General features: G+C 50.7%; 1 protein-coding gene across 1 annotated transcript; it reads left to right on the top strand.

Moving 5' to 3' along the window:
• SNX19 (sorting nexin 19) lies at positions 1-23696 on the top strand. Its single transcript, XM_021525840.3, has 11 exons — positions 1-1631; positions 1952-2090; positions 2560-2660; positions 2809-2928; positions 3189-3316; positions 4462-4558; positions 4789-4975; positions 7067-7196; positions 18417-18601; positions 19335-19422; positions 20207-23696. The coding sequence occupies exons 1-11, from the start codon at positions 108-110 to the stop codon at positions 20337-20339; spliced, it is 2832 nt and encodes a 943-aa protein (XP_021381515.3). The 5' UTR covers positions 1-107; the 3' UTR covers positions 20340-23696.
• Positions 23697-24593: the final 897 nt, after the last annotated feature.

The following is a 24593-nucleotide window of genomic DNA, read 5'->3' as shown; positions in this document are numbered from 1 at the left end:
CCCCGATCCCCGCTCGGGCAGCCCAGCCCTCGAGCCTGCTGAGGACCGAGCTGTGCAGCCCCTGCCCGCCCGTCCGGGCTGTGGCAGCTGCCCCTGCCCACCCGGCCATGCCGGCCCGGGGTCCCTCGGGGTGCCGCCGGCCGCTGCTGGCGCTGCTGGTGGCCCTGGGCTGGCTGCTGGCGCTGCAGCTGCTGCTGGACCTGCGGGCGCTGGGGCTGCTGTGCGGGGCGCTGGCCGTGCTGGGGGGCTGGCTGGGCCCCCCGGCGCTGGGTCCCCGCGGCCGCCGCCTGCGGCTGGAGCGCTTCGTCAGCTCCCTGCGCGCCCCGGCCGGCTGCGCCGCGGACGAGCGGCGGCTGCAGGAGGAGATCGCCAGCACCGTCCGCAAGGTGGTGCGGGATTTCGTGGCCTCCTGGTACCGCACGGTGAGCAGAGAGCCGGCCTTCGAGGCCGAGGTGGAGAGGGCCATGCTGGGGCTGGCCGCGGAGCTGCGGCGGCGGATGAGGCGGGTGGACCGGCGAGCCCTGGCCCGCCGCCTGCTCCTGCTCTGCGGGCAGCACCTCCAGAGCTTCCTGCGGGCGCGGGACGCCCTGAGGGCCGACCCCAAGGGCGGCCGGACGCTGTGGAGGGAGTACAGCCGGCTGGCGGGGCCGCACCCCGCTCTCCTGAGCCCCGCGGCCGAGGTGGGCTGTGCCCGGGCAGCCGTGGACGCGCTGCTGCGGGCGCTGGTGCCGCCGCCGCACCTGGAGACGCGGACAGGACGTTTTGTGGTGGTGGAGCTGGTGGCCTGCAACGTGCTGCTGCCGGCCATCAGGAAGATGTCTGATCCCGACTGGATCAACCTGCTGCTCATCGGGGCGTTCTCCAAGAAGCCCCGGGCTGGGAAGCCCCACCCTGCACCCCCAGTGCCGGATTCCTTGCCTTTCCCGGCACAGACGGACGCAGCTCCTGCCAGGCTACCCCTGTCCCCGAGGGCTGCCGAGGGGCTCAGGAGAGAGGCAGGGGCTGCTGGACAGGAGGGAGAGGAGGTGAGCAGGTCATACCACGCAGAGGAATCATTCCTGCGCCCCCAAGCCCTGGGATCCCTCTTCCCATGTGAGGGTTTGGAGCTGGAATCCCCTGCACCTGACATGGGGCAGGAGGTGGAGCTGCTGGCTCCTTCCCCCGCTGGAGAGCTCCTTGATGAGCCTCTCCAGGACCCTTCTGTGCCAGAGGGAGCACCTGCCGTGGAGAATGGCACAGGGGACCTGGACCACGGCCCTGGCCCCAGCTCAGATGCTGGCCTGCTTCCCAGCTCTGCTTTGAGTTCCTGCCCTGACATCCAGATCGAGCCAGCGGTTGAGAAGGAGGAGGAAAGCCCAGCTATCCCCAGGAGGTTCTCCTCACGAAGACCCTCCAGCCTGGGGAGAGATCTGGGGGCAGCAGAGGTCCCAGCACAGTTTCCCCCAGAGCCCGGGCAGAGCCTGCCCCTGCTCTCATCCTCCCCGACAGCTTCCATGAGCACGTTCAGCTTTGAGCCCCTGAGCAGCCCCGACGGGCCGGTCGTCATCCAGAACCTGCGGATCACCGGGACCATCACTGCCCGCGAGCACAGCGGCACCGGCTTCCACCCCTACACCCTCTACACCGTCAAGGTAAGGGCTCCCCGGGCACTCACCCCTGCCCACATCCCTGCCACCACCTGGGCTGCTGCTTGCAGCTGAGGACTTGCCCTGTGTGTGTGTCCACAATAGATTTGTCTGGTAGTGGGGAAATACCAGGCCCTGTGGCTGTTTGGGATTCCTGTGGGGCTGGTTGAATCCTTTCCTGCTTTTGTTCCATCATGATTGGTTCCTTCCTCTTCAGGGAAGGGTTGACATGAGGAATTGCTGGTGGGGCCTGGGGATTGAGGGGCAAGCAGGGAGCGGGATTGTTTTGGGATGTGTCAGGATGATGCCTTTGCCTTCCTCCTCAGTATGAGACAGCCCTGGAGGGCGAGGCGGCGGGCAGCCTGCAGCAGGTGGCTTATCACACCGTCAACCGCCGCTACCGCGAGTTCCTCAACCTCCAGACGCGGCTGGAGGAGAAGCCGGAGCTCCGCAAGTTCCTGAAAAGTCAGTGCCTGCAGCAGCTGTCCCAGAAAACCCTTCTCCCTCTTGTCCCATTCCCTGCTCCTCTGCTCCCAGGGTTGCCTGCCCTGCTTGTGCAGCTCTGGATGCTGCTGGGCTGTGTCTCCTGCCCACATCCTCCAGTGTTCTGTGCAGAGCTGGATGGAGGAATGATTTATCTCTTCTGGAAGTAAATTCTAGTGTTTCAAAGCACTCCTCTTCCATGCCACAACTTTGCAGTTTTGCACCATAACACACTGGTATCACCTTTTGCTGATGGCAGGCAATGTGTGGGGATAGCCTTAATCATTAGAGCATTATGGTTTTAATAAAAGCTAAAATCTGTATTTAGATTCTAAAATTTTAATTTTTAATCTTGAAATTTTTTATTTTAAGATCTAAAAGTGTTTTAAATTAAGGTTTCTGTGATTTTGCAGTTTTCTCAACCTTGCCTGTGGGTTTGTTTTCTTTGTAGACATCAAAGGACCAAAGAAACTGTTCCCTGATCTGCCATTTGGAAACATGGACAGTGATAAAGTGGAAGCCAGGAAAAGTCTGCTGGAATCTTTCCTGAAGGTGAGATGTTTGTGTGCCCCTGTGAGCTAAAAGCAGGGCTCAGGACAGTTTTATGCAGACAGTGGAGCACACCACATCTCTTCCATGTTCCATGATCAGGTTGGGAGCTTGACTCTGAAATGACCTAAATCTCCATCTGTCCTTGCAGCAATTGTGTGCAGTGCCTGAGATTGCAAACAGTGAGGAGGTGCAGGAATTCCTGGCCCTCAACACTGACGCCAGGATCGCCTTTGTCAAGAAGCCCTTTGTTGTCTCCAGGATAGACAAGGTGGGAAAATGGGGAGCTGCTTACCTGAGCCCTTCCCAGCTGCCCCCAGAGATGCTTCCTAGGCTTCAGCATCTCCTGGGAGCCAAAACCCTTTCTTTGGAGCTGGGCTCAGCTTGCCCAGAAACCCATAAAGCTACGGAGGGTCAGAGTTTGTGTTAAAGAACCTATTTAATATAAAATTCAGTGCAAGTCTCAAAACTCCTGATATATGTAAGTAACAAGGATCAATCCAGTAATTAAAGGCAGTGCTGGCTTTGCAGATTGTTGTCAATGCCATCGTGGACACCTTGAAGACAGCGTTCCCCAGGTCAGAGCCCCAGAGCCCCACGGAGGATCTGAGTGAGTCAGAAGTGGATGGGAAATCCCAGACAGACGGGAAGAAAAGCAAGTAAGGGCTCCCTCAGCTTTGCAGAACAAGGAATTCATGCATAAACTGAGCCCAGGGTGGGGAAGAACTGACTTGGTGCTTTCTGTGTTGGGTAGTAAATTCTGTGTTGGGTAGTAAATTCTATCATACTCTAGCTGAATTACTTCCTCCTTCCCTTGCTGAACACAACTATTTGAGCTCCACTTTATCTTAAGGGTTTCCCAGAAATGCTCAGGTTTCCACAGAAGGTAGGTTTCTTCCTAAAGGAGCTCTGAGGTGCTGCCATTTGCCAGCAGAGACACTAATGGTCCTGAGGAATTGCTTTTTAACCTTAAATATATGCAGAGAGTGATTGCAAAATCCAGCTCTAAATTATTTACCTGAAAGTTCCCTCCTGCCTCTCCCTTGTGTTCCAACAGTGGCCTTGCCCAGAAAACATTTAAATAGCTATTTATGAGCAATATTTAAGATTGTTTCATGTATGTTCCTCACCAAATGTTGGTGCTGCTGACAGTGCCCAGTCTCATTGTGATTGTCTCATCAGTGGTTCTTCCCTCACCAAGGAAGGGAAGATTTCTGCACAAGTATGGCTTTTTCTTTCCAGAAAGTGATGTTTTGCTGGAAAAAGCTGCTTTGGACAGAAAGACAAATTCAAAAAGTATAAGTTTGGAACCACTTTGGATGAAAAGGACATTCCTTAATGATAAACAGGCTATCTTATAATTTGTCCCAAAATCCCAATGTCCTTTCATGTCCTTCTTTTGTCAGTGTTTATAATTGGATTTCACAATCCTGCTGAGTGTATTTCGTCTCAGAGGCTTTTCTGAGCACTTCCCTCTGTGTGTTGCAGTGCTCACACCTTCCTGACATCTGCCTACATCTCCCTATCAGCTTCTGTGCAACAGCTCCTTGTGGAATGCTGGACAACCTTGGCTCAGCTCAGGTGTACATGAGGAAAAGTGCTGTAATGCTTTTGCTGTGTGGTTCCACTGCCATCTCTTAGTTATCCTGGAGGCAGATGCTTTTTTGAACTGCTTCAGGTCTAATCAGATTTCTTAGCTTGGATGTGGACAACAGTAACAGGCCATGGGGCTTGGCTGAGGCTGGAAAACTCATGACTTGCAGCTTGCAGAGAAAACTGACTGTGCCATGGCTCTGCTTTTCAGGTCTAGGCTGAGGTTCTCATCCAGTAAAATCACTCCAGTGCTGAGTGGGAGTGAAGCTCATGACAGGATCGTGTACTCCATCAGGGAGGGCAATGCTGTAAGTTCAGATCCTCTTGTAATCCTTCCACAGCCCCAGTCACTGCCCTGGTTGGGAATAATCGACATCCACCAGGGCTGTGGCTGCTGCAGCCTTGTTGCCACTCTTGGCAGAAGGACAATAAGCAGCCTTGGTTGTGCTGTTGGCTACACCTGGGTGCAAACCAGGAGGTGGGAGGTTGGTTGGGCACTACAGACCCCAGGCTCTGTGTCACTAACACACTTTTGTAGGTCTCTGGCACCCTGTCACTGGCTGCTATGGAATCCTTCATCCAGAAGCAGGAGAAGCTGCTGGAAGCAGTCCCCAGCAAAGCTCCTGAAGGCCAGGGAGGCAGAGAATCCAAGGACATCTCTGTGCAGGAAGAAATGGATGGGCTGAGCACAGTGGAGCAGGGAGCACATCCAGACACTGACTCTGGTGAGCTCAGTCCCTCTCTCAGTGCTTGAATTTCTCCCCCTTGGTACCACAGCAGCTCCAGCATCTGCAGGTTCAGCTTGAAAAGTCTTCAGGACCTGCTCTCCTGCCTCTTGCATTGTGATAGAACAGAAAGCAGATTAGGTTTTCCATTGCTTTTTGGTGATTGCTTTGGGCACTGTTGCTGGTGGGAGCAAATTTTGGCTCAGTTGTGTCACTGCAGATTTGTTCACCTTGGTGTGCTCAGCACAGTCACTGCACAAAGAAGTTTCTTAAGGACACAGCTGCTTAAACTGGCAATGTTGTAAAATCAAGCTCTTACAAACTAAAAATGGGCCAAATTACAGTTTTCCTGGTAGTTTCCAGTCAGCCTTCATATGTCCATACACTATAAAAGGACCTTTTGAGATTAGGTTCAAATAGATTTGATGGGAGGAGCACAAATGTAATCTCAGTTCAAGGAATGATGTTCCCTTTCTGCTTTTAGAACCCTCCTCTGAAGCACAGGGCTGCCCCAGAAGTTACAAGATTATCCTGAACACTTGCAAAAATATGTTCTCCAGTCCTTTTCTTGGAATAGCTGAGCTGTAATCTACTGGAACTTCCCAAAAAACTTCTCTCCAGTGGTTCAAGTTTGGCAAGCTCTGACTGCAAGCACGTGTTTGTGACAGGCTAGGCCTGGTGTTCTGAAACCCAGCCTGTGCTACCAGCTTTGCCTGTAATCTTGGAACACATGGCCATAGTTCTGGGGAAGCAGGACTGCAGTTGGGAGCCAGGGCTCTGCACAGAGCAGGCCAAGTTAGCTGAACTCAGAGGGAAATGGAATGTCAGTGATCTCAAATGCTTGCAGGTCTGGGATGCTTCAGGCTGGGCTGGCAGCGTGAGGAGAACAAATGTCTGGATAAAGAGGCAAACCCATGTCCCTATCTGCTCATGGAGTGACTTCTGGGAAGGGGTTGGCCAGCAGCTCTCTGAGGAAGAGGATTTGGATGCTGTGGGAATAAACAGCTTGCTGAGGATGAGCCCTGTGTGAGGTTTGGGGAAGCTGAACAGCCTGCTCCAGACCCTGCACTGGGAAGTCAAGTCTCAGGGGACAAAGCAAATGGGCAGTAACTTATGCATGGCCCAGAGCAAGAGGTGCCAAGTGCCCTGTCTTTTCAAAGTGAAATCGTGGAATTAATTAGTCCAGCTTTTAGGAAGAGGAAGAGCAGAGGAGGAGAGGTGTGGGGTCCAGAATCCCTCCTCCCTTTATTTCCATAGTAAATTGTGAGTGTAAATTGTCTCTATAGACAGAGAGGTTGGAAGATGAGGCATGAGGGGAGCCAAATTAGGAAAAGCTGCTGCACAGGATCTCACCTGACAACAGAGATGAGGCAGCAGCCTCAGGTCGGGGTGGTGGCCTGGGAGTGGCAGTCTGGGGCAGTTTTGTGGCACATCAGTGAGCTTGTTCAGCACAACACCTCAGGGCCAAACAGCATGAAAGTAATTCCTCAGCGAATATAAACTGTTTTAGCTGAAGGCTCTGACATTCTCCTGAGGATCAGAGGGAGGTTTGGTGTCCCAGGTCTGTGACAGCAGAGATATTTGGGTAGGTGTGTGGGTTTGTGTTTTAACTGGTACATCTGGTTTATCCAGATGTGTTTTTTCCCCCTTCCTGCTGAGCCTGGAATCTGCCACACGATGGCAGCCCGCAGCCACCAACAGAGCCTGGAAAACTGCTGGAAGAAGGGAAAGGAATGGGGAGGACCAGGATTATAGTCCTCAGCAGCACACCTCTTCCTGGCCACAGTCACCACCTGCTTTGTCACCTGTTTTGGGCATGTGGCCATCCCTGTACGTGGACTGGGATTTGATAATCCCACTGTTTAACTGAGAAGGAACTGACCCTTTGGTGCAGCCCTTGGTTGGAGCTGCCCGGATGAGGTGGAAATCAGAGAGGGGAGGGCAGGGTCCCAGGCTGGCTGGGCTGCAGCAGGTCATCTGTGTGTGGACAAAGGGCCAACTGGGAAGAAAAGAATGAGTTTGGGAAGATGCTTCTCATCAGATTTGCACTGAAGTGGTTTCTTCATCTGCCCCTCCTCTTCCTCCTGGCAGACTCTGAGACAGCTTTGGCTGACCTGGCCCTGGACGTGCTTCGTCTGGTGCTGGTGGATCACTGGAGCTGGCTGTGCACGGAGAACATCCAGAAAGTCTTCAACCTGCTCTTTGGGACCCTTGTTCAAAGGTAAGGCCAGAGTGACCAACCTGGCTGCTCTGAGAGGGGTATTCCCTTTGGAGTCACAGTTGGAAGTAGAGCTTGTGCCTGAATGCAGAAAAATGCTGTGTGTATGCATCAGCCAGGAAGGTTCTGTAAAGCAGCTGTTCCATGAATGTGGAGAAACACCTTGGAGATCTGCACCAGGAGCTGTTTTCTCCATGCACAGTGGTGCAGCTCTAATGGGCAGCCTCCTGTCCTTTGATATCAGGGAAAGGGAAGATCCAGCCTGGGAGTGGGAGTTCTGGCTCATGCAAGGGCAGCAGTGCCCAGCTCTGGGGGCACTCTAGGTTGGATTGGCCTCCTGTTCTGTTGCTGCCCAGGGCTTCAGCTTGTTCCTTCTGCAAAAGCAGAATAAACAGGCCCAGGGAACAGCGACTTGTCCGTGACAGCACGGAGTGTGGTCTCTGCTCTCACTGCTGCACCCCTCTGCTCTGCCTGTGCCTGGAGCAGGGACCCACACATGGAGTAGGGACAGGCTTCCTTTCCAGCTGGGATGGACTTGCCAAGCTTTCCTGGGGCCAGGGCCTCTGGGTGGTAAGGCTCAAGGCCAAGACACACAAACAGAGAATTCCTGTTTTTTGGTGTAGGTTGGTGACTATCACTAGCTGAGGATGTGGTTTTTTAGAGCACAAGGAAAGCCTTCCCTGAAGGGCTTGGGAGAGTCTTGCAGCAGTGCTTTTCCCACTCCTGCGCCCTTTCTTCTGCAGGTATGCAAAGCCAGCATCAGAATGTGCAGGGCAGCTCATTATAACCAAGCTGGTAACCTGAGCTGCCCTCAGCAGAGATTGCCAAAGTGCTTTGAGGTCAGGGACTGCTGTCCTTCAGTCCTGGTCTGTTCCTCCAGTGGCAGGAGGTGGGGCTGCTCCCACTTCTCCAGAATGGGCTCTGGCCTCTTGGGAACAAGTTGCAACCCAATCTGTGTGTGTAAGCACAGACGTATGAGAGCTTCAACAGGCACATCATCACCTCCTAATAAGCTGTGTCCTGGTCACCCAGGGAGCCTGCAGCACCCACACGTGGAGAATTTGGGATACACACTGCACATCCTGGTGCTGGAAGGTGAAGAAGCTCCCAGAGTTCTGCTGGTGGGTTAGAGTGAGGAGGAATGTGTTTGTAGCTGCTCCACTTGAGTAGGTCAGAGTGAACCCACATGTGCTGCAGGCAGAGCTCTGGCTGGGGAAGCCGTGGGACTTCTTGGTGTCCCCATCAGTTCAGGGTACAACAACAACCTCGTGAACAAACCCTGTGTCTGTGCTGAAATCCACATGTTGAGGCTGGCTCTGCTCTTGTTCTGGGACAATCAGGGATCGCAGGGGACAGAGCTGCACAGTGAAGACAGACCTGTCGCCAGGAGGACGGTGTTGCACCTAGATTGCTGCAGAGAACATTTTCTTCCCATTTCTGCTGACTGTAGTTACATTCCACAGTGGAAGAGATCTGGGAATGGGGAGCCTTCCTGCTGTTTGCCATTCACCCTGTCACTGAGACTTGTACTCATTCCTGGCCCAGGTGGTCACTGTTGTCCTAAGCAGACCAGAAAGTCTCCAGCTCAGACCTGCCTGTCTGGGGACACAGTGTGGATTGGTGACATTTCTCAACTATTTAAGTATTTACAACTTGATCACTGCTCAGTCAGACATGGCATTGCCATTCTGGCTGGCCACGTGTCTGAGGACCCTTTACAGGTGGGAAAAGTAGCAGAAACTCTGCTGGGAGCATCTGCTATTCAAGGAATTGATGCTCCTGCCTCTGAGAGCAGGCAGACAAACATGGGACAGCAGATGGATTTGAGTCGTGTCTTCAACCATTGCTGGTCACAAAGTATGAGTGGGCATCATCCCTTCAAGAGATTAGATCCTTCCCTGTTCCTGCCAGGGCTGGGTTAGGTGGTAGGGGAGGAAAAGGAGCTGTCCTGGCACTGTTTGGAGGGGTTGCTGCTGGGTACTCCTCTGCCAGTGTATTTGGAGAGCAGGTGCTGCTCCTGCTGCCTTCTTGCAGCTGCCAGATGTTGATTCTGCTCTGGCATGAGACACTCGGTGCAGCGTGATAGAAATGACCACAAACCAACAAAACTCACACCAAAACCAAGATGCAGCTTCTCCCAAGAGCCAGTCCCCCTCTTCTTGGAGGACTTTCTGTCCTGGGCTGGCAGTGCCATCAGATGATTGCTGTGAGCACACTGTTACTGATGGTGGGGCCTCCTGACCTGCTCCATTCCCTGTTCTCTGCAAGGAGCATCCCACCACACTGCTCCTTCCCCCTTCTCCCGTGCTGGGCTAGCTGGAGCCAGGCACCATCCGTCTCCCCGCTGTCAGTTCGGGGGCAGTGGGAGAGGAAGGCTCCATGACCGAAAAAGGGATTGTTGAGTCAAGGGCGGCCGCCTGTGCGAGCGCGGGTCCGCGCTGCGCCCGTCCCGTTATGTAACAGGGAGTGATCCTTTTTTGGAGCTGAAAGGAGAGGCGGATGGGAGTGGGAATGACCCCGGGGCCGGGGATTGCTTCCAGCAGCCTCTCTGTGTGCTGGGGCCGTGCCTGTAAACAAAGCCGCTGCCCCGCTCCGCCTCTGTCCGGCTCCGCTCCCCTCCCGCGGCCGGGCAGGATCATCTCCTCTTCCCCTGGGAGGCTGCACAGGAACCTGCTGGCACAGCGGAGGAGCTGCGGCTATTCTGGGCTCCGGTGCTCAATGCAAGAACTTGGAGAATCTGGGTGCTTTTTAGAGCCTTGTGAGTCAATGAGGTGTTAAAAATACGAGGCAAACACGCCCTGCCCACAGTGACCACAGGTCTGGGGTCTGCCACTGCCCTGCAGAGCTGGGGACAGGGTGGGAGTCACCACCTCTGCTTTCCAGAGGGGAGCCCCAGCACCCCAAGGATGGACCTGGGAGTATTCAAGGGGCAGATCCTGGTCTGTAAGCTTTTCCTGGCTCCTTCCCATGCAGCACAAGAGAAAGCCGTGGCGACAAAGGACTGAGTGGGGGAAGGTGTCTCAGTACACCCCAGCTGTCTGTGACCTGGAACCTGAGCTGGGCTGGGCACAGGGTCTGTGCCACGCTAGGAAGTGCCTGTCTCTGAAATGAGCATGTGGAGTTACTCAGGCAGCTTTGCTGGTGTCCTGTTCCACTGAGCATGAGTTAAAATAAATGCAAATCTTCCCTGCCTTACCCACAAGCTCAGCACTGCCTGGCTTGCTGTTTGCTTTGAGTCATTCCCATGCTCCTCCATGTCTCCTCATCCCTTGGCCAAGCTGGAAGATTTGAGGAGGTGATATTATTCCAGTCTGTGTCAGCTGTAGGTGGAGTCAGGGATGCTTTGAGACTGGTTGTAGGTGACCATCATGCTTTTGAGAACTGGTTCTTGCAAGTTCATGCTGTCACCTTGGTGTTGGGCTCTGCTGGCGTGTTGCTGTCAGGCTGAGTGTCACAGGCACTTGTAAGTCAAGGAGGTCTGGAGCTTCAGAGGGCTGTTGCCTGTGTGCTTTGTTCTGATTTTCTCTTCAGTTTTCTTTGATCTCTGTGCCAACAGAACTGGCACAAAGACCCTTGGCAGCCACCTTGATCCTCTTGACTGGAAAGTGCCACCAGCAGAGAGTGATGCCTGACCCTCTTCAGTGTCCCTGAGTAAACCTGGAGCAGCCAAGCACCCCTGGGCTGGCAGTGCTGGGAGCACAGTGCCCATGGGCAGGGAGCTCTGCCAGCCTTGGAGCCCTGGAGGGACTGTGTCTGACAGCTGAGACAGTGCTCCCACTTCCCTTTGGCTTCCTGGCTGGCAGGTACCACTCCAGCCTCAGGCAGTGCCTCTGAGTTTTGCTGGCAGAAATGCAATATCAATGCAGCTGGGGCATCTGAAGCCACTCATTCTCCTGATTTGTTACCTGGAGAATGGATTTGGGCATGTTTGATGAGGATCTTTGCAGTTGCACACGGAGGGGCTGTGCTGGCAGGCCCAGGTATGTGGCAGCAAAGTCCCTGTCCCTAAAAACAAGCCTAAAAGCAGCACCAGGGTTGGGAATTAGGGGAACCAACCTCATGGCATCTTACTCCTCATTTCTGGATTTGGCTGTTTGTGTTGTAGCCGTGTGGAGCAGCAGGAACTGCAGCCTGTGGTATGTCAGTAAAAGTGATTTCAGGACTCTGTGTGTCTTCGTGTGTATATGTAAAGTAAATAAAATCAGCTTGGAAATGGGCCTCGATTCAGTTGTCTCCAAGCACCTGGAAATTTTGGATCTGGCTTTGAATCTCTGTCCCAAACAAAATTTTTTCCCCTCTTCTAGAAGCAGCATTCTTCCAAAAACAGCCACTAGAATGAAGCCAGCACTCCATGCTTTGATAATAATTGCAACATTATTCTAACTCTGATTCTGTTTCAACAGTTACACGTGCCAGCTTTCTTCCTGCATTTAAAAAAGCTCAACAACTTCCTATTTCAAATAGAACAAAGAAGAAAAGGATTGAATGGAAGTAATGTCTCCCTGTTGGTTTTAGTTTTCCCTGGTTTTAGAAGGGTTAATAGTGGATTTATGTATTTTGATTCTGAAGTGGGCTAATGAAGCAATTGTTCCAAGCAGGGCCTGGCTGAGACAGCCTGGCCTCTCCCTGGGGCACCACAGAGAGCTTAATTGGTTCAATAAATACTTGAAGAAGACGTTATCAAAAGCCAGGATGCTTTGTGAAAAATCAAGGAGGTTTGGGGACGATTATTTTAATCACATACCTTTCTCCCCCTTCCCTGAGCCCCAAGGCATCTCAGGAAGATCTGGGTTGGGAAAAGCAATGGTTAACTCCCTGCAGGGTGAAGCCATTGGAGTCCTGTGAGTTTCCATGATTTCTTCTTGCAGGAGGTGTGTTTTGAGGGAGCAACACAGAAATCCCAGCACCAAGGGGTGTTTTCCTCCCTGCAGGGATGAATGATTGCCTACAGATGAGAATGATTTCTTTTCCTCCCTCTCTGCCCCACAGTAAGATGTCCTGCACACCCACATCTCCAGGGTCTGGCAGGGCCAGGCAGGTAGGAAAATCCCTCTGCCCAGGATGTCCAAGCTGGGTCCAGGACAGGATTGTTTGCAACTCTAAACATTCAGCAGGGGAAGAACATATCAAGAAGGAGAATTTACTTTGTGCAGAAGTTTAAAAGGCCTCAGGATGCTTTGTGTTCTTTTCATTTATGGAGAGTTTTTCCTTTTCTTTCCTGTTTCCTTCCTCAGCACAGGGTTTACCCATGGCCTGGACAAGTGTGAGGTTGCTTTGAAGGTGCTGAGCTGAGTGTGCTGCACATGTTTCTGCTGTGTGGAGAAGGTGGATTTAGGCCCAGGTAGCAGGTGCTGAAAGCTGAGCCTCAGAGCCAAAACTCTGCATTTGTGTTTTTCAGTTCTTGCTGTGCCCACTGCAGCTGTTGCTTCATTTTTACAAGGTTTCCTCAGAAAGGTTTTGCAGTCAAAGCACTGAAATGTTCCTCCTCTTGAGCCCTTGAGTTAAGGATACTTTTGTGCATTATTTGAGGAGGAATTTGGGGAACAAGAACTGGTAAGGCAAGGATGGTCTGGTGATTTAAGCACCAGACTTTCTTCAATTCAGAGTCATGCTTGAATGCCTCGTGTTTTCCAGATGTTGCTTTTTTTTCTTCAATCCTTTTCACTACCTTGGTCCCAGAGGCCTTTTTTGAGCTGCTGGATGTCCACACTGTATTCCTCAGGGTAGGAGGGCCATGTTCTGGGGTGGGCAGCAGTCTGTGTTGAGCTGGACATGCTAGTTCATATATATTTGTAGAGCTGTTTGTATTTATACAGCTAAAGCAGACAGACTTTCTCTTCTTTGTCATCTTCTAGCCTGGCCTTCACTTTGTGTTTATCTAAATCCTTAAAACCCCTGGGTTTGAGGAAATCACAATTGCTATTGCTTCAGATTTCAATTACAGTCAGCATATTTAACTTGACTGCTCCTCAGCTGAAGTGATCTCAGTTCTTATCCTCACCTGGATGGCCAAAACGAGCAGAGCTTTACCCACTTCTGGCAGGTGGGTGCAAATCTGGAGAGTATTACATCTCTTTCTTCATTCCTAGTACATCTTCAGTGTCCAGACTAAGCAAATCCAACCTGTCCAGGCTTTATTTGCTGAGCTGAGCTCTCTGAATAGTCCAGTTAAATGAGTGGATCCAGCCAGGTAAGACCAAGCCCATTTACCTGACCTGTTCCTGACTCAGCCTGCCTTTCCTCCCTCCTAGCAGCCCTTGTTGCTTGTAGGAGCCCCAGGAAGGCCAAGGTTTGCACCCCCCAGCCCTTGTTTCTCATCCTTGTTTCTCAGCCTTCTTATCCTAATGGACCCCTTCAGCTGACCTTGGAATTCCAGCTTAAACCGTGGCATTAATTTGGCTCTTTTTTAGCAGCCATTTCATCCCTCCACCAGCAGCTATTTCAAACAGAGGTGCCTTACAGCATGGGCAAGTTATGCCCCTCCAGATTATCTTCCAGGTCTCAGTAGCCTTTGCAGTCTGGCTCTTTGCATTGGGCACTATTGAAGCATTCTGAGCCCAGGAGGTCACTTTATCTATTTCTGAAGTGTAAGGAGATGGTTCTGTGATGGGTTTATTTTTTCTTTCTTATTAAGGCTATTTCTTCATGAAATAGCAGAATGAAAATAGTAACTCATCAGCCATCCAAAAATAAAAAAAAAATTAAAAAGATAGGTCTATTTTTGTTTCTTGTTGGATTGATTTCTACCTGGGAGCAGTGTGTGTTCTTTCACTGTGGCACATGAATCTCAAATACTTAGGCCTTTAATAGCACAAAAAATCATCTGTGACCTGCTGGTGAAGGTCAGCCTTCAGATATTTGAAGTTCCTGAGGTGTTAATCCTGATCCTGGTGCAACAAGTCTGCATGATGGAAAGGTCAATTTGCCATTTTCTGGGGTTTACTCAGGTAGGAATTTTCAGTAAAGTTGGTGTGACTCTCTCTGTGTTGCAACTACAGGCATGGGAGTTGAGGGAGCATTCTTGGGCCAGCAGTTGGACTTGACTTTCCTTGTGGATCCCTTCCATTTCAGGATATTCTGTGATTCTGTTAATCTTCTTTGCTCGTCACAGTTTAAGTGCTGCTGGTGCAGCCTCTGTGTGTGTTGGAATGGAATGTGGTTCCCCAAAATGGGTGTTGATGGTTGACTGTGGTTGAGAGGAGGGAAGAGAACTCTTCATGACAGGTCACTGTGTTCTGAGATTTTCTTTTGAAGCCTCAGCTTCAAACCCCAGAGTGGATTTAGAGCCACATGAACCAGTCTTGTCAGTTCTCCTCTGTTAGAATCTGAAATCTAAAGAACTCTCCGAACTTGAGGCCTGTAAGCCAAAGCTTAGAATTAAACACAAGATTTGATTTGAGACTTTTGGGAAAAGGCTTCCAAACTTAGGTGCTAGGAGTGGGAATGTGGATTTATAGTTTAAAACGAAGACATGTTAAATTAATTAGAAGAAAGTTTAGAGTTTTAGAGTTTAAGATATAAAATTAAAAGTAGTTACAAGGGTAAATGAGCTTAGAATGCAGTACTGTAGGTTTGTGTGTCATAACATGATTAGTTAAGAAAGTTTGCACTGTAGCATGAGTGTATAAGATGAAATATTTAAAGATTGAATCAAAAACATAAATATCCTTGTTAGCAGTGTTTTTTTAGTCAATAAATCCTTAAAATGTCTTGTAACTGAGATCTTGTGACCTTCTGAACCATACAGTAAAGATGTGAGCCAAACTCACCCTTCCTATGTAGAAGATAAGAAAAGAAACCACATCATCAAAAAAATCAGAAATCCTGTCTCTAACTCATTCAAAACTCCTTCAGAATCCCCATGCTCCTCTTCCCAGTGCCTTTGGGATGGCTCCACACACTGACAGACTGGCAAAAGGGAGCCCAGAGCAGAGGTGCTTTGGTCTGTTCCATTTGCACCTGCCTTTGGTTTCTCCTTCTTTCTTGTCCCATTTCCTGTTTAGTTCCTTGACTTTTCCTTGTAAAGTTTGTGGGTTTGGGTGCTCCTTCCCCAGCTGTCTGAGCACCATGTAATGGGGCAAGTTGGCCTTTAATGGAAGCTTATGTGGGGCTGGGTAAAACCCATGGAGCCATTCCCAGATCCTGCCCTCTGCTTCCCAAAGCTGCCAGCCCAAGGAAGAAAATCCATCCGTGGTGTTTCACAACTGAGGGAACCCAGGCCTGTAAGCACTCGCCTGCTCACAGTATGTGCACGTGTGATCACATTTAGAGGGTTACTTGGGGACCTTGTTGCCTAATTCTGGTGGTTTTGGGAACATACATGAGCTGGAAACAGGAGGTTGTTTAGGGCCTTCCAGCATTTGTCAGTTCTCAGCTTGCTTTTGAGCTGCCTGGAAATATGTGCTGTCCTCTATAGGTTCAGTTTTCTCTCTGTTCACTATTTGCTTGATTTTTTTTTTTTGCTATTTTAGGAATGCCTCTAAGAAAAAAAAAGAAAAGCTTGTTCTTTGCTTTCTGCAACCTTTTAAAGGCTGGAAAGTTATTGATTTTCACACGCATAAAGAAACTGTTGCTGTAATGAGTTTGGAGTCAATGTTCACTCTGATCCCCCTTGGTGCAGGGTTCACTCTGCAGCTCTGTCCCCAAGTCTCTGAACTTCTGTTGCTTGTCAGATGTTTTCTCAGCTAGGAGAGCAGGTTGTGTAAGAAACCATGTTAATGAAAAACTGTGTTAATGAAAACTCTTGCCCCTAGAGAAGTCACAGTTTAACACTTTAATTTGCTTGGGAATAGCTGGAGGGTTTACCATGATCCAGAGTGTTAAAATCTGCTGATGGCTGGAGATTAAAACCCTTTTAATTGTATTTCCAACATGGCTTTTCCCAGGCAGGCCTGGGATGTGACATTTTGTCCTCTAAATCAGGTGGAAGGTTTGCACCTCTGGCATTGTCCTGTAGCAGCATCCGTGCTCTGTGTCCGTGGCGATGCTGAGCATGAAGGATGTGCTTCCCCATTTCCAGTGCCAGTCCTGGGAGCACTGGGAACATCCCCTGTGTCCCCTGCTCTGAGGCATTCCAGGCCTTACTGATAGTAAAAGGGTTTTAAAATCATGGGGATTAAGGGTTAGAAGGAAAAATAAGCTTAGTAGGCCCTGGAAAAATAAACACCCTAAGCACATGGAGAACTTGTACTTGCTAGAACTGCACCTGTACATGATAAATGATGTAACTGTTAGATGTGATGATTGTTTAGTAATTAAATATAATTACTATTTAATCATAAGAATAACCATAAGAAACTGTGGTCAGGGACCTATGGAAGATCACGAGAAACTCATGTCAATGTATACAGTAGAACAATATAAGTTTAATAATTAATATGTAAGTTATATAACGATAGAATATAAAATATGTTCAGCTCAAAAGCCATTTCGGAGTCAGATTTGGGTCTGGACCCTTGATTCCCAGAGCTCCCAATAAATGCACCTGCATAGAATCATGTCCTGTGATTATGTGTGTTCCTGAACGCTAACATTACCACTGCACTGAGGCTCCTTTTCAGGTTTTTTGATGTCCTTTGCTTTCCAGCTGGCATTTCCTAGGTGTGCATCCCTCAAGAATCCCTGTTTGCACCTCATTTCCTGCTGCCAAAGGGATCCCCACACCGCAGCCCTGTCCCACACGATGCCAACCTGCTTCCTTTGCCCTGCTTACCTCTGGGTGCTGCTATTCCCACTGCCCAGCTGTGTGGGGAAGGACACCTTTGGCCCGAATGCCTCGCCCAGGAAGAATGCAGACAGTCTGGCAGAGCGCAGGTTAAATAAAGTTTGCCTTGGCAGGGCTCTTGGATGTACTCGGAGCTGCCGGGGCGTAGTGGTGACGGAATTGCAAGCACGAGCAGCAGCTGCCAAGAGGAACGGGTCTCCTGGCCCTGCTGGCTGATTCCTGTCCTCTGGGAATCTTGAAGAACTGGCAAAATCACAAGCCTTTTCCCTTCCTCAGCGCCGTGCTGACACTCCCAGCTTTGCTCCAGAGCCTCCTGCCAGTGAGGCCAACAGCACCAGCAGTGCAGCTTCCTGAGCCCTGCTGAACCGGGGAGCTGTCCTGTGGGATTTATCCACAGCCTCTCCTCATTCTCAGGGCACAGATTTTAGGCAGTGCAAGCTCTGACTGATGGTTGTGGCTTGTGCTGTGATGTGGGAAGTGATTTCACATCTGGGCAAGATGGGCCATCCATATGTTGATTAGAAACTGTGCCTGGCCAGCCCTTGGGTGGTGGGGACACATCATCCGGTGCAGCTGCAAAAGCCTCCAAGCCCTTCTGTGGAGCAGGATTTTGGGATTTGCAGGTGGTTACTGTAGAAAGGGCACAGTCCTGCCCCAGCAGGAGGGAGCATCAGCAGTTCTGCTGGATTCTGGATGGGAACAAAAAAAATCTTGGCTGTGAGATTGGGGAGACTCTGGCACGGAGTATCTGGAGAAGCTGTGGCTGCCCCCTCCTTGGAAGTGTCCAAGGCCAGGTTGGATGGGGCTTGGAGCAGCTTGGTCTAGTAAAAGGTGTCCCTGCCCAGGCTGGAATGAGATGAGCTTTAAGGTCCCAAAATCAAACCTTTGGGGATTCTGTTATTTCATTGCTTGCCATCAGTGGATGGAGCAGGACTGGACAGCAGGGCAGCATGAGAGGGGGGTGAAAGATCAGGATATTCATGGCCTGTCATCCTTAGAGTGTGTTTTGGTCTCCAGGAAAGACATCCTTGCCTGTCTTGGTAGCAGAGGGACTGATGAGAGGAGCAGAGGCTGCCAGAACAGGGCTCGTGTCCTTCCAGTCCTTCCTGGGGTTGTTTGTAGTTAAACACCAGTTCCTCCAGCTCTCTCTCAGATTGTGCTTGGAGATAACTTAGGAGCTTCAGGCCAGTCGTATCCCTGAGCTGGGCTTCCTTTAGTGACCAGTGATTCACTTGGCTTCCTGTGATCAGCAGGGTGATGGGGCTTTTTATGGCCTTTGCTTCTCCTATTTGTCAATAACACAGGGAACATATCTCACTTCTGGTGCATGGAAAACTCAGTTAATTAAGATTTGTGGAAGTCTTAGGCGTACAGACATGAAAACTGCACGTTAACAAACCCAAATAAGCTGATTTAACCTTCTTTGATGGGTGGAAATACCCCAGCTGGGTCCCAAGCTGGACTTTTCCTGACCTTTCTCCCTCTCCCTGTTCCTGCAGGTGGCTGGAAGTGCAGATGATTACCCTGACCTGCACCCAGCGCTGGGTCCAGTACCTCCAGTTGCTCCAGGAATCCATCTGGCCTGGAGGAGTTTTACCAGCAGTGCCTAAAGCCCCCAGGACGGAGGAGCAGAAGAAGGCAACAGCAGAGCAGGCCCTGCAGAGCCTGATGGGGATCTTGCCCAGTAAGTGTGTCCCAGAGACTTGTCAGCTGCCCTTGGGATAGGAAAGCAGCTGGGGAACACTCCAGTGCACTGGAATCTCTGGAAATGTGGTTAAATACAGAGATGGAGGCTGCTCGTGCCAAGGCACTGGGAAACCTTCATGACCTTTGAGGTTTGATGGTTTCCTGCAAGCAAAACCCAGAGTTTTCCAGTTCTGGATAGTTTGTGTAAGGGTTTGGGAAGCAGCCCAGCTCGGAGGGAAGGGAAGGGAAGGGATGTGAGTCTGGGCCATTCCCCTATGTAGCCAGGCTGTGATTCAGTGCTCACAGTTCTGAGGCACCTCACCGAGGCAGGGCTCAGGACAGCTCTGCTCCCACCTGCTGCCAGAGGGTTCCATGGTGAGGAAAGTCACCCTGCAAAGCCTGTGGCTTTTCACTGGACTGAAATCCCAAGCCCTGCTGCACTGGATTTCCCTCTCTTGAAGTTTGACACGGGGACCTTTGGCATTAAAGCAGCTGCTGCCTAATCCGTGTGAGTGCAGTCTGAACTTTTAACTCCTTGATGTAGTGTAAAGGGCCCTCTCTGTCCTTTGGGAATGAAACAGCACTGCTGGTATGTGCCCTGCTAGCCAGGAATGCTTTCCTGGCACTCCCAGCCCCAGAGCACCATCATAAGCTTTGATCCAGCACCCACCAGGAGAAGACTGACCTGTGCAAATATGCCCTTCCTAAAGCTTTGTCTCCAACGCTTCCAGGTGTGATCCAGGAAATCCTTGGGACCAGTAAGTGTCGGATGAGCTGGACCCTGGTGCAGGAGTCACTGAGCCAGCCTGTGATAAACAGGTATGTGACTATGGTCTTTACCCTGGTGGCTCTGAGAGCTGTGCCCAGGGTTTTGCCACTGCTGCTTGGCACCAAACACATCCAGCTTATTATTCCAGACTTGCAATATCAGGGGGCACCTGCATGTCCAGGACCTCAGTCTGGCTGCAGATTATTGAGCCAGTCATGCTAGTTATGTTGTTTGGCCTGCTTAGTTAGTGGATGTCAGGGAAGTAAGGCAGGTCCTGGTTTAGTTTGGTTCTGGAGGAGCTGCAGGTCTGTGTAGGGGATGTTTCTGTCTATTCCCACTGCTGTGAGACTGGAAGATGAGGTTTGGTGATGGACAGCAGGTTAATGAGGGTCAGACTGGACATCAGGAGATATTTTGTCACTTAAAGGGTTGTTAAACACTGAAAAAGGCTACCCAGGGTGGTGTTGGAGCCCCCATCTTCTGAGGTGTCCAGGGAACAACAGGATGTGGCACTCAGTGCTCTGGTCTGGTTGACAAGGTGGGGATTGGGCACAGGTTGGGCTCAATGATCTAAGAGGTTTTTCTGTCTTTAATGATCCTGTGATCCTGTTAGATTTGCTCCAGAAGATGTATTAGTGTTTTCTGTGCTGCTCAGCAACTTTAACACCCACTGGTTTGGGGAGGTGAAAAAAAGCTGAACCACCTCTGGAAACATTCCTCTGGGGACCCAGAATTGTTCCTCTCTCTCCTGGAGCATTGGAACACTCTTTCCTTGTGCTGAGCTTTGCCTCCCATGCCCTGACCAGCCTAAGCTTTGTCTTTTTTCCATTCCAGGCACCTGGTGTTTTGCCTCCTGGACATTCTGCTGGAGTTCTTGGTTCTGAAGGACTCCAGCAAGGAGCCTGAGGCTGCAGCTGCCACTCCGTGTGCCTGCAGTGGCCTGGACAAAGGTGTCCCAGCACTTTAACCAGGCCTGGTGCCCCAGCAGTGGAGGAGAGAAGCAGCCACAGGCATGGAGTGATTGGATTTTCAGCCTTTCCTGAACGTGCCTGGGAGCTTCCTGTAAGGAATTTCTCCAGCCAGTGCTGCTTCCAGGCTTCTCTGTTTCAGCTGGGTGGTGGATCAAACCCAGTGTGAGGGGCTGAAGATGCTGTGCAGCATCTGTTCCATTGCTGACCTGATGGAGAGCCTAGAATGAACCAGCCTGGAACCACAAACCCTTCTGAACATCTCTAACATCTACAGCCAGAGAACACAGGAGATCTGCTTTTGTGGCTTCAGGGTCCACCAGGCACTGAGAGAGTTGGTGTGATGGGATCTTGCTGATGAATGTTTCTGCAGGACAGGTGAAGGCAGGCACAGTGCTGTCCCTGCTGTCTGAGCAGCCTGCCCGGGGCCTGCTCTGCACCATCTGTATCACCAGAAGGAAGATGGGGTGTGGAGATGTGGTCCTGAAGTTCAGCACCCACCTACCCAAATACCTCCGAGGTGAGAGCAGGGGCCTGCCTTAGGGACAAAGATCTGCTTCTTCCTGCACTGCTGCAGTTCTCCATCTAACAGTAGGGTGCAGGCAGGCTGTGATCATGGGAAAGAGACTCTCCTCAGGCTAGGGAGGAGTGGTGGCTTGGCTGCAATTTAGGACTTATTTATATTGTGCTTTCTGAGTCACCTTTTAGTCCCTGGGACAGTCACCTGGAAGGCAGAGGCTGGAAGAGCTGACCAATGTGGGACACAATTAGCTCCCACACCAACGTGGTCGTCACAGGAAGCTCTGGAAGAGGAATGAGTCCCTGGAGCCCAGGGGGAGTCCTGGATGTGTGTCATGGACAGCCAGTGGGTTAGACCCCAGCAGAGGGCCTGGGAGCACTGCCTGAGCTCTGCTGTTCATGGCTGTGTCACTGGGCTTTGCTTTGCTGTGCCTGCTGCTGCAGCAGCTCCGTGCAGGGCTCTGGAAAGCTGCTCAGGTCATGGAACACGGATTTGGAGCCTCTTCTCCAGGTTGTCCAAGACTTGAGTGGCTTTGTGAGCACTTAATGTTGCTCAGCAGTCAGGTTCCTGGGAGTGCTGAAGGACTCAGAGCATGCACCCACAGAGCAGTTTGGTGCATTTTCTGGCAGAAACACGGACTGAGCAGTGCTGCATGGGCTGGTGAAGGTGTTCTATGCAGATCAAAGCAGGCTTCACACAGGGAACCATGCAGGTGGTGTCCATGCTGCTGTCCCAGATGGTTTCATCTCACTGAACCATGCAGTACCAGGCTGGAAGAGTCTGCCTGCAGTTTCTTGGAGCTGGATGCTCCATGGCACGTTTGGAGAGAAGGCAGTGTAACTCCAACATGCCTATCCTGCTCTTCCCAAAGGAGCTGCTCAATCATGGATACACAACAGTGTGAGCTGCTCTGTGCTTCTGTTGTGTGAAAATATAGGGAGGGATCATTTTGCTGCAAGCAAATAGATTTTTAGGGAGCTCTGAGGACACCCCAAGACCAGACAGAATCCACTGTCATGAAGCAAATCAATTCTGTGTCACCATTGGAGGGAGGCTCCAGAGATGGTAGATTGCCACCTGCTTGGAGAAGAAGGGAGATGTGTGTTAAGTTGTTTAAGAGTAGATTAGGTGGAGAATGCTTTGGGATAATCCCAAATGGCCAAGCAGCAGTTTTGGAAGCAGGACTCAGATAAATCCTGAAATATCTGCTTGGAGCAGCTGCTTCACCTTGTCTTTCACTTTCTCCTGTTCCCCTCCTTTTTCTTCCTGCTTCCATTTGCCACCCCAGCTGTCAGGAGGGGGACGAGGCACCCTGAGCCACAGGTGATGCAGCAGAGCCCTGTTGTGCCTCGTGGCTTCCCAGATGTTCCTGCTCCTCTTGTTTGCTGTTGCTTCCTAATGAACTGTGTGGCTTTGGAGCTCCAGGACTGTGGTCTGTCATCGATTAGGGATAATATTAAGAGGCTTTGCTGAAGAGGATCATGGAGTGCAAATTATCCACTGCCAGCTCCAGGTTAGGGCAGAAGTCTGAAACAGTCCCTACACACCCTGGATGTGGCACTGGAAGGATGAGCTGACACTTCTCCTTTGCCAGGAAGCCCAAATTCTCCTTGCTTTTAACCCCCATCTCTGATATTGTGCAAATGACTGAATGTTCAGTCCTCCAGATAGAAATAATTTGTGATTACTGCCAGTGTGGGAGCTGGTGCTTTGCTGGGGTGGTGCAGCACTGATTTGGGGTTGTCCCAGCAGCAAGGTTCAGATACAAAGAGTTGGGACAGAGAGAGAGAAAGGAGATTTACTTATGTGCACTCTCAAGGCAGTGTGGGAGTGGGGAACAGACCTAAGGAGTTTGAATTGCAAAATGTTTTTTTTTTTTACTCTGCAGAACCCCTTTTCTTGTCTCAGATATGAGGGGTTGGAGCCCTTTCTCATGCTCTCACTGGCTGGCTTCAAATTCCCATCCTCTCCTTGGGAGATCTCAGTGCAGCCTTACAGCTGAGGTGAAGTGCCCAGGAGCAAAGAGCCCCTCTCTGCATCGTGTTGTTAAGGAGTAAGACAAATCCCATAAAAAGCTTAGCTTTTTTTCTACTCTTAGTTCTTTGCCTCACTGTGATTTGGGGATTAAATTGAGCACAATGGTGGCAGATAGAAACTTCTGCATTCAGGTGGGCTGAAAGTTTATTTCCATTGGACTAAGACTGAAAAAACTGCTCTGGTAAAACAAACAAAGTTTACAAAAAAACTTAAGCTCGCTCAGTGTGTCATATTCCCAGCAAGCTCATTTTATTCTGCAGGAATCTGTAGAAGGAATTTGCAGAAGGCTCCAGCCACCTCTCTGAAGGGTGGGTGGTGAGAGCAGGCAGATTTGATGTCAGTAAAGAGCTGCAGCCTTGTGTCACGTTAGGTCAAGAGCAGTACCTGCCTCAGGTGGGTGCTCAGCTCCCTCTCCACGTCCTGTGGTCGTGTGTGATCCGCCTCCAGCCCACACTTGCTGATTTTGTAAAGTGTTCCCCTTCCCACTGCCTTGGTTTCCCACAGCTGACTGGAAGCTTCCTGGAAGCAGGGATTGCTCCTGTGTATGACTGAGTGTAGCGCTCCAAGGCACCACTCTAAGCTAAATATCTGTTTAACTGTGATTTTAGGGAAAAAACAGTCCCACCATGCACTGACCCCCTGTCCTATTTCCTGTACTCAACCCTTTGTAGCAGCTATTTGTGGAGCTGTTGGAGTCTCTGTGGAATTCTGCTGTCTGGAAAACCTGTTTAATTGTTAAATGGGGAGCAAACCTGCACTCCCATGTACTTGTGTGCAATAATACTTTATTTCAAACTTACTTCTCTGTCAGAGTTTAAAATCTGCCTGTGGTCTCTAAGGTGGAGAAGAACACGTGGGGAGGAGGCTGAGTGCGAGTGGGAAGAGGGGGAAGTGTCTCCCAGGTGTCACAAAATGCATCAGCAGGGCAGGGGCATGGGGGTGGGACAAGTTTTCCCTCCTGGCACACAGTGGGACTGCTCAGACATGGGAAAAACCAAAGTCCTTAAAGTGTGGCCAGGAATCAGGACAATTTCCACCCCATCAGCATCGCTGCTTTCTCCCTGACACAAACTCCTTGATTTAGGCTCTCAGGGAGTCTAAAACCAGGGAAGCAATGTGGATTATTTGCCTTCTGGCAAACAGGGAAACACTCCACTAGAAGCAGGGATTGTGCAGACCCATCTCCACATCCCTTGGGCAGTGCTGCTTAGGAAGCTTTCCTTGCTGTCAGTGCTGGACTAGGAAAGCTGCTAAGCTGTAAGGAAATAGGGAATGTCTGAAAATGAGGAATTCCATATGAAATTTGTAATATTAAGTCAAAGGGGGGAAAAAAAAGAGGAAATAAGAAAAACCTGATACAATGAATGCTTGGGTCATGTATTTTTGTGGATTAGCTGTGCCACAAAGGAGCCCGTGCACCCTAAGAACTCCATTCCCTGCAAGCCAGCGAACATTTGTACAGCACATGATGTGGGATCATGGCTGAAGCCAAGTTCCCTGGGATAATATCCACCCCGGGGCAGATTGGGCCATTTCCAGTGTCAACAGCCAGAGGATTAAGCATTTATCTCTGCAGAGCAGGATAATTAATACCAGATCAAACTCGGGGCTGCGTTGGAGCCGAGTTTGTGCCCGAGCGTGGTTTCACCACAGCCATGGGCAGTGGGAGGATGCTCTGGGGGCTGCAGGATGCAGG

This window comes from Lonchura striata, chromosome 24 (genome assembly GCF_050655825.1).
Source record: "Lonchura striata isolate lonStrDom1 chromosome 24, ASM5065582v1, whole genome shotgun sequence".
NCBI lineage: Eukaryota > Metazoa > Chordata > Aves > Passeriformes > Estrildidae > Lonchura > Lonchura striata.
The sequence above is the reverse complement of the archived record's forward strand: the minus strand, read 5'-3'. Positions and strand labels throughout refer to the sequence as shown.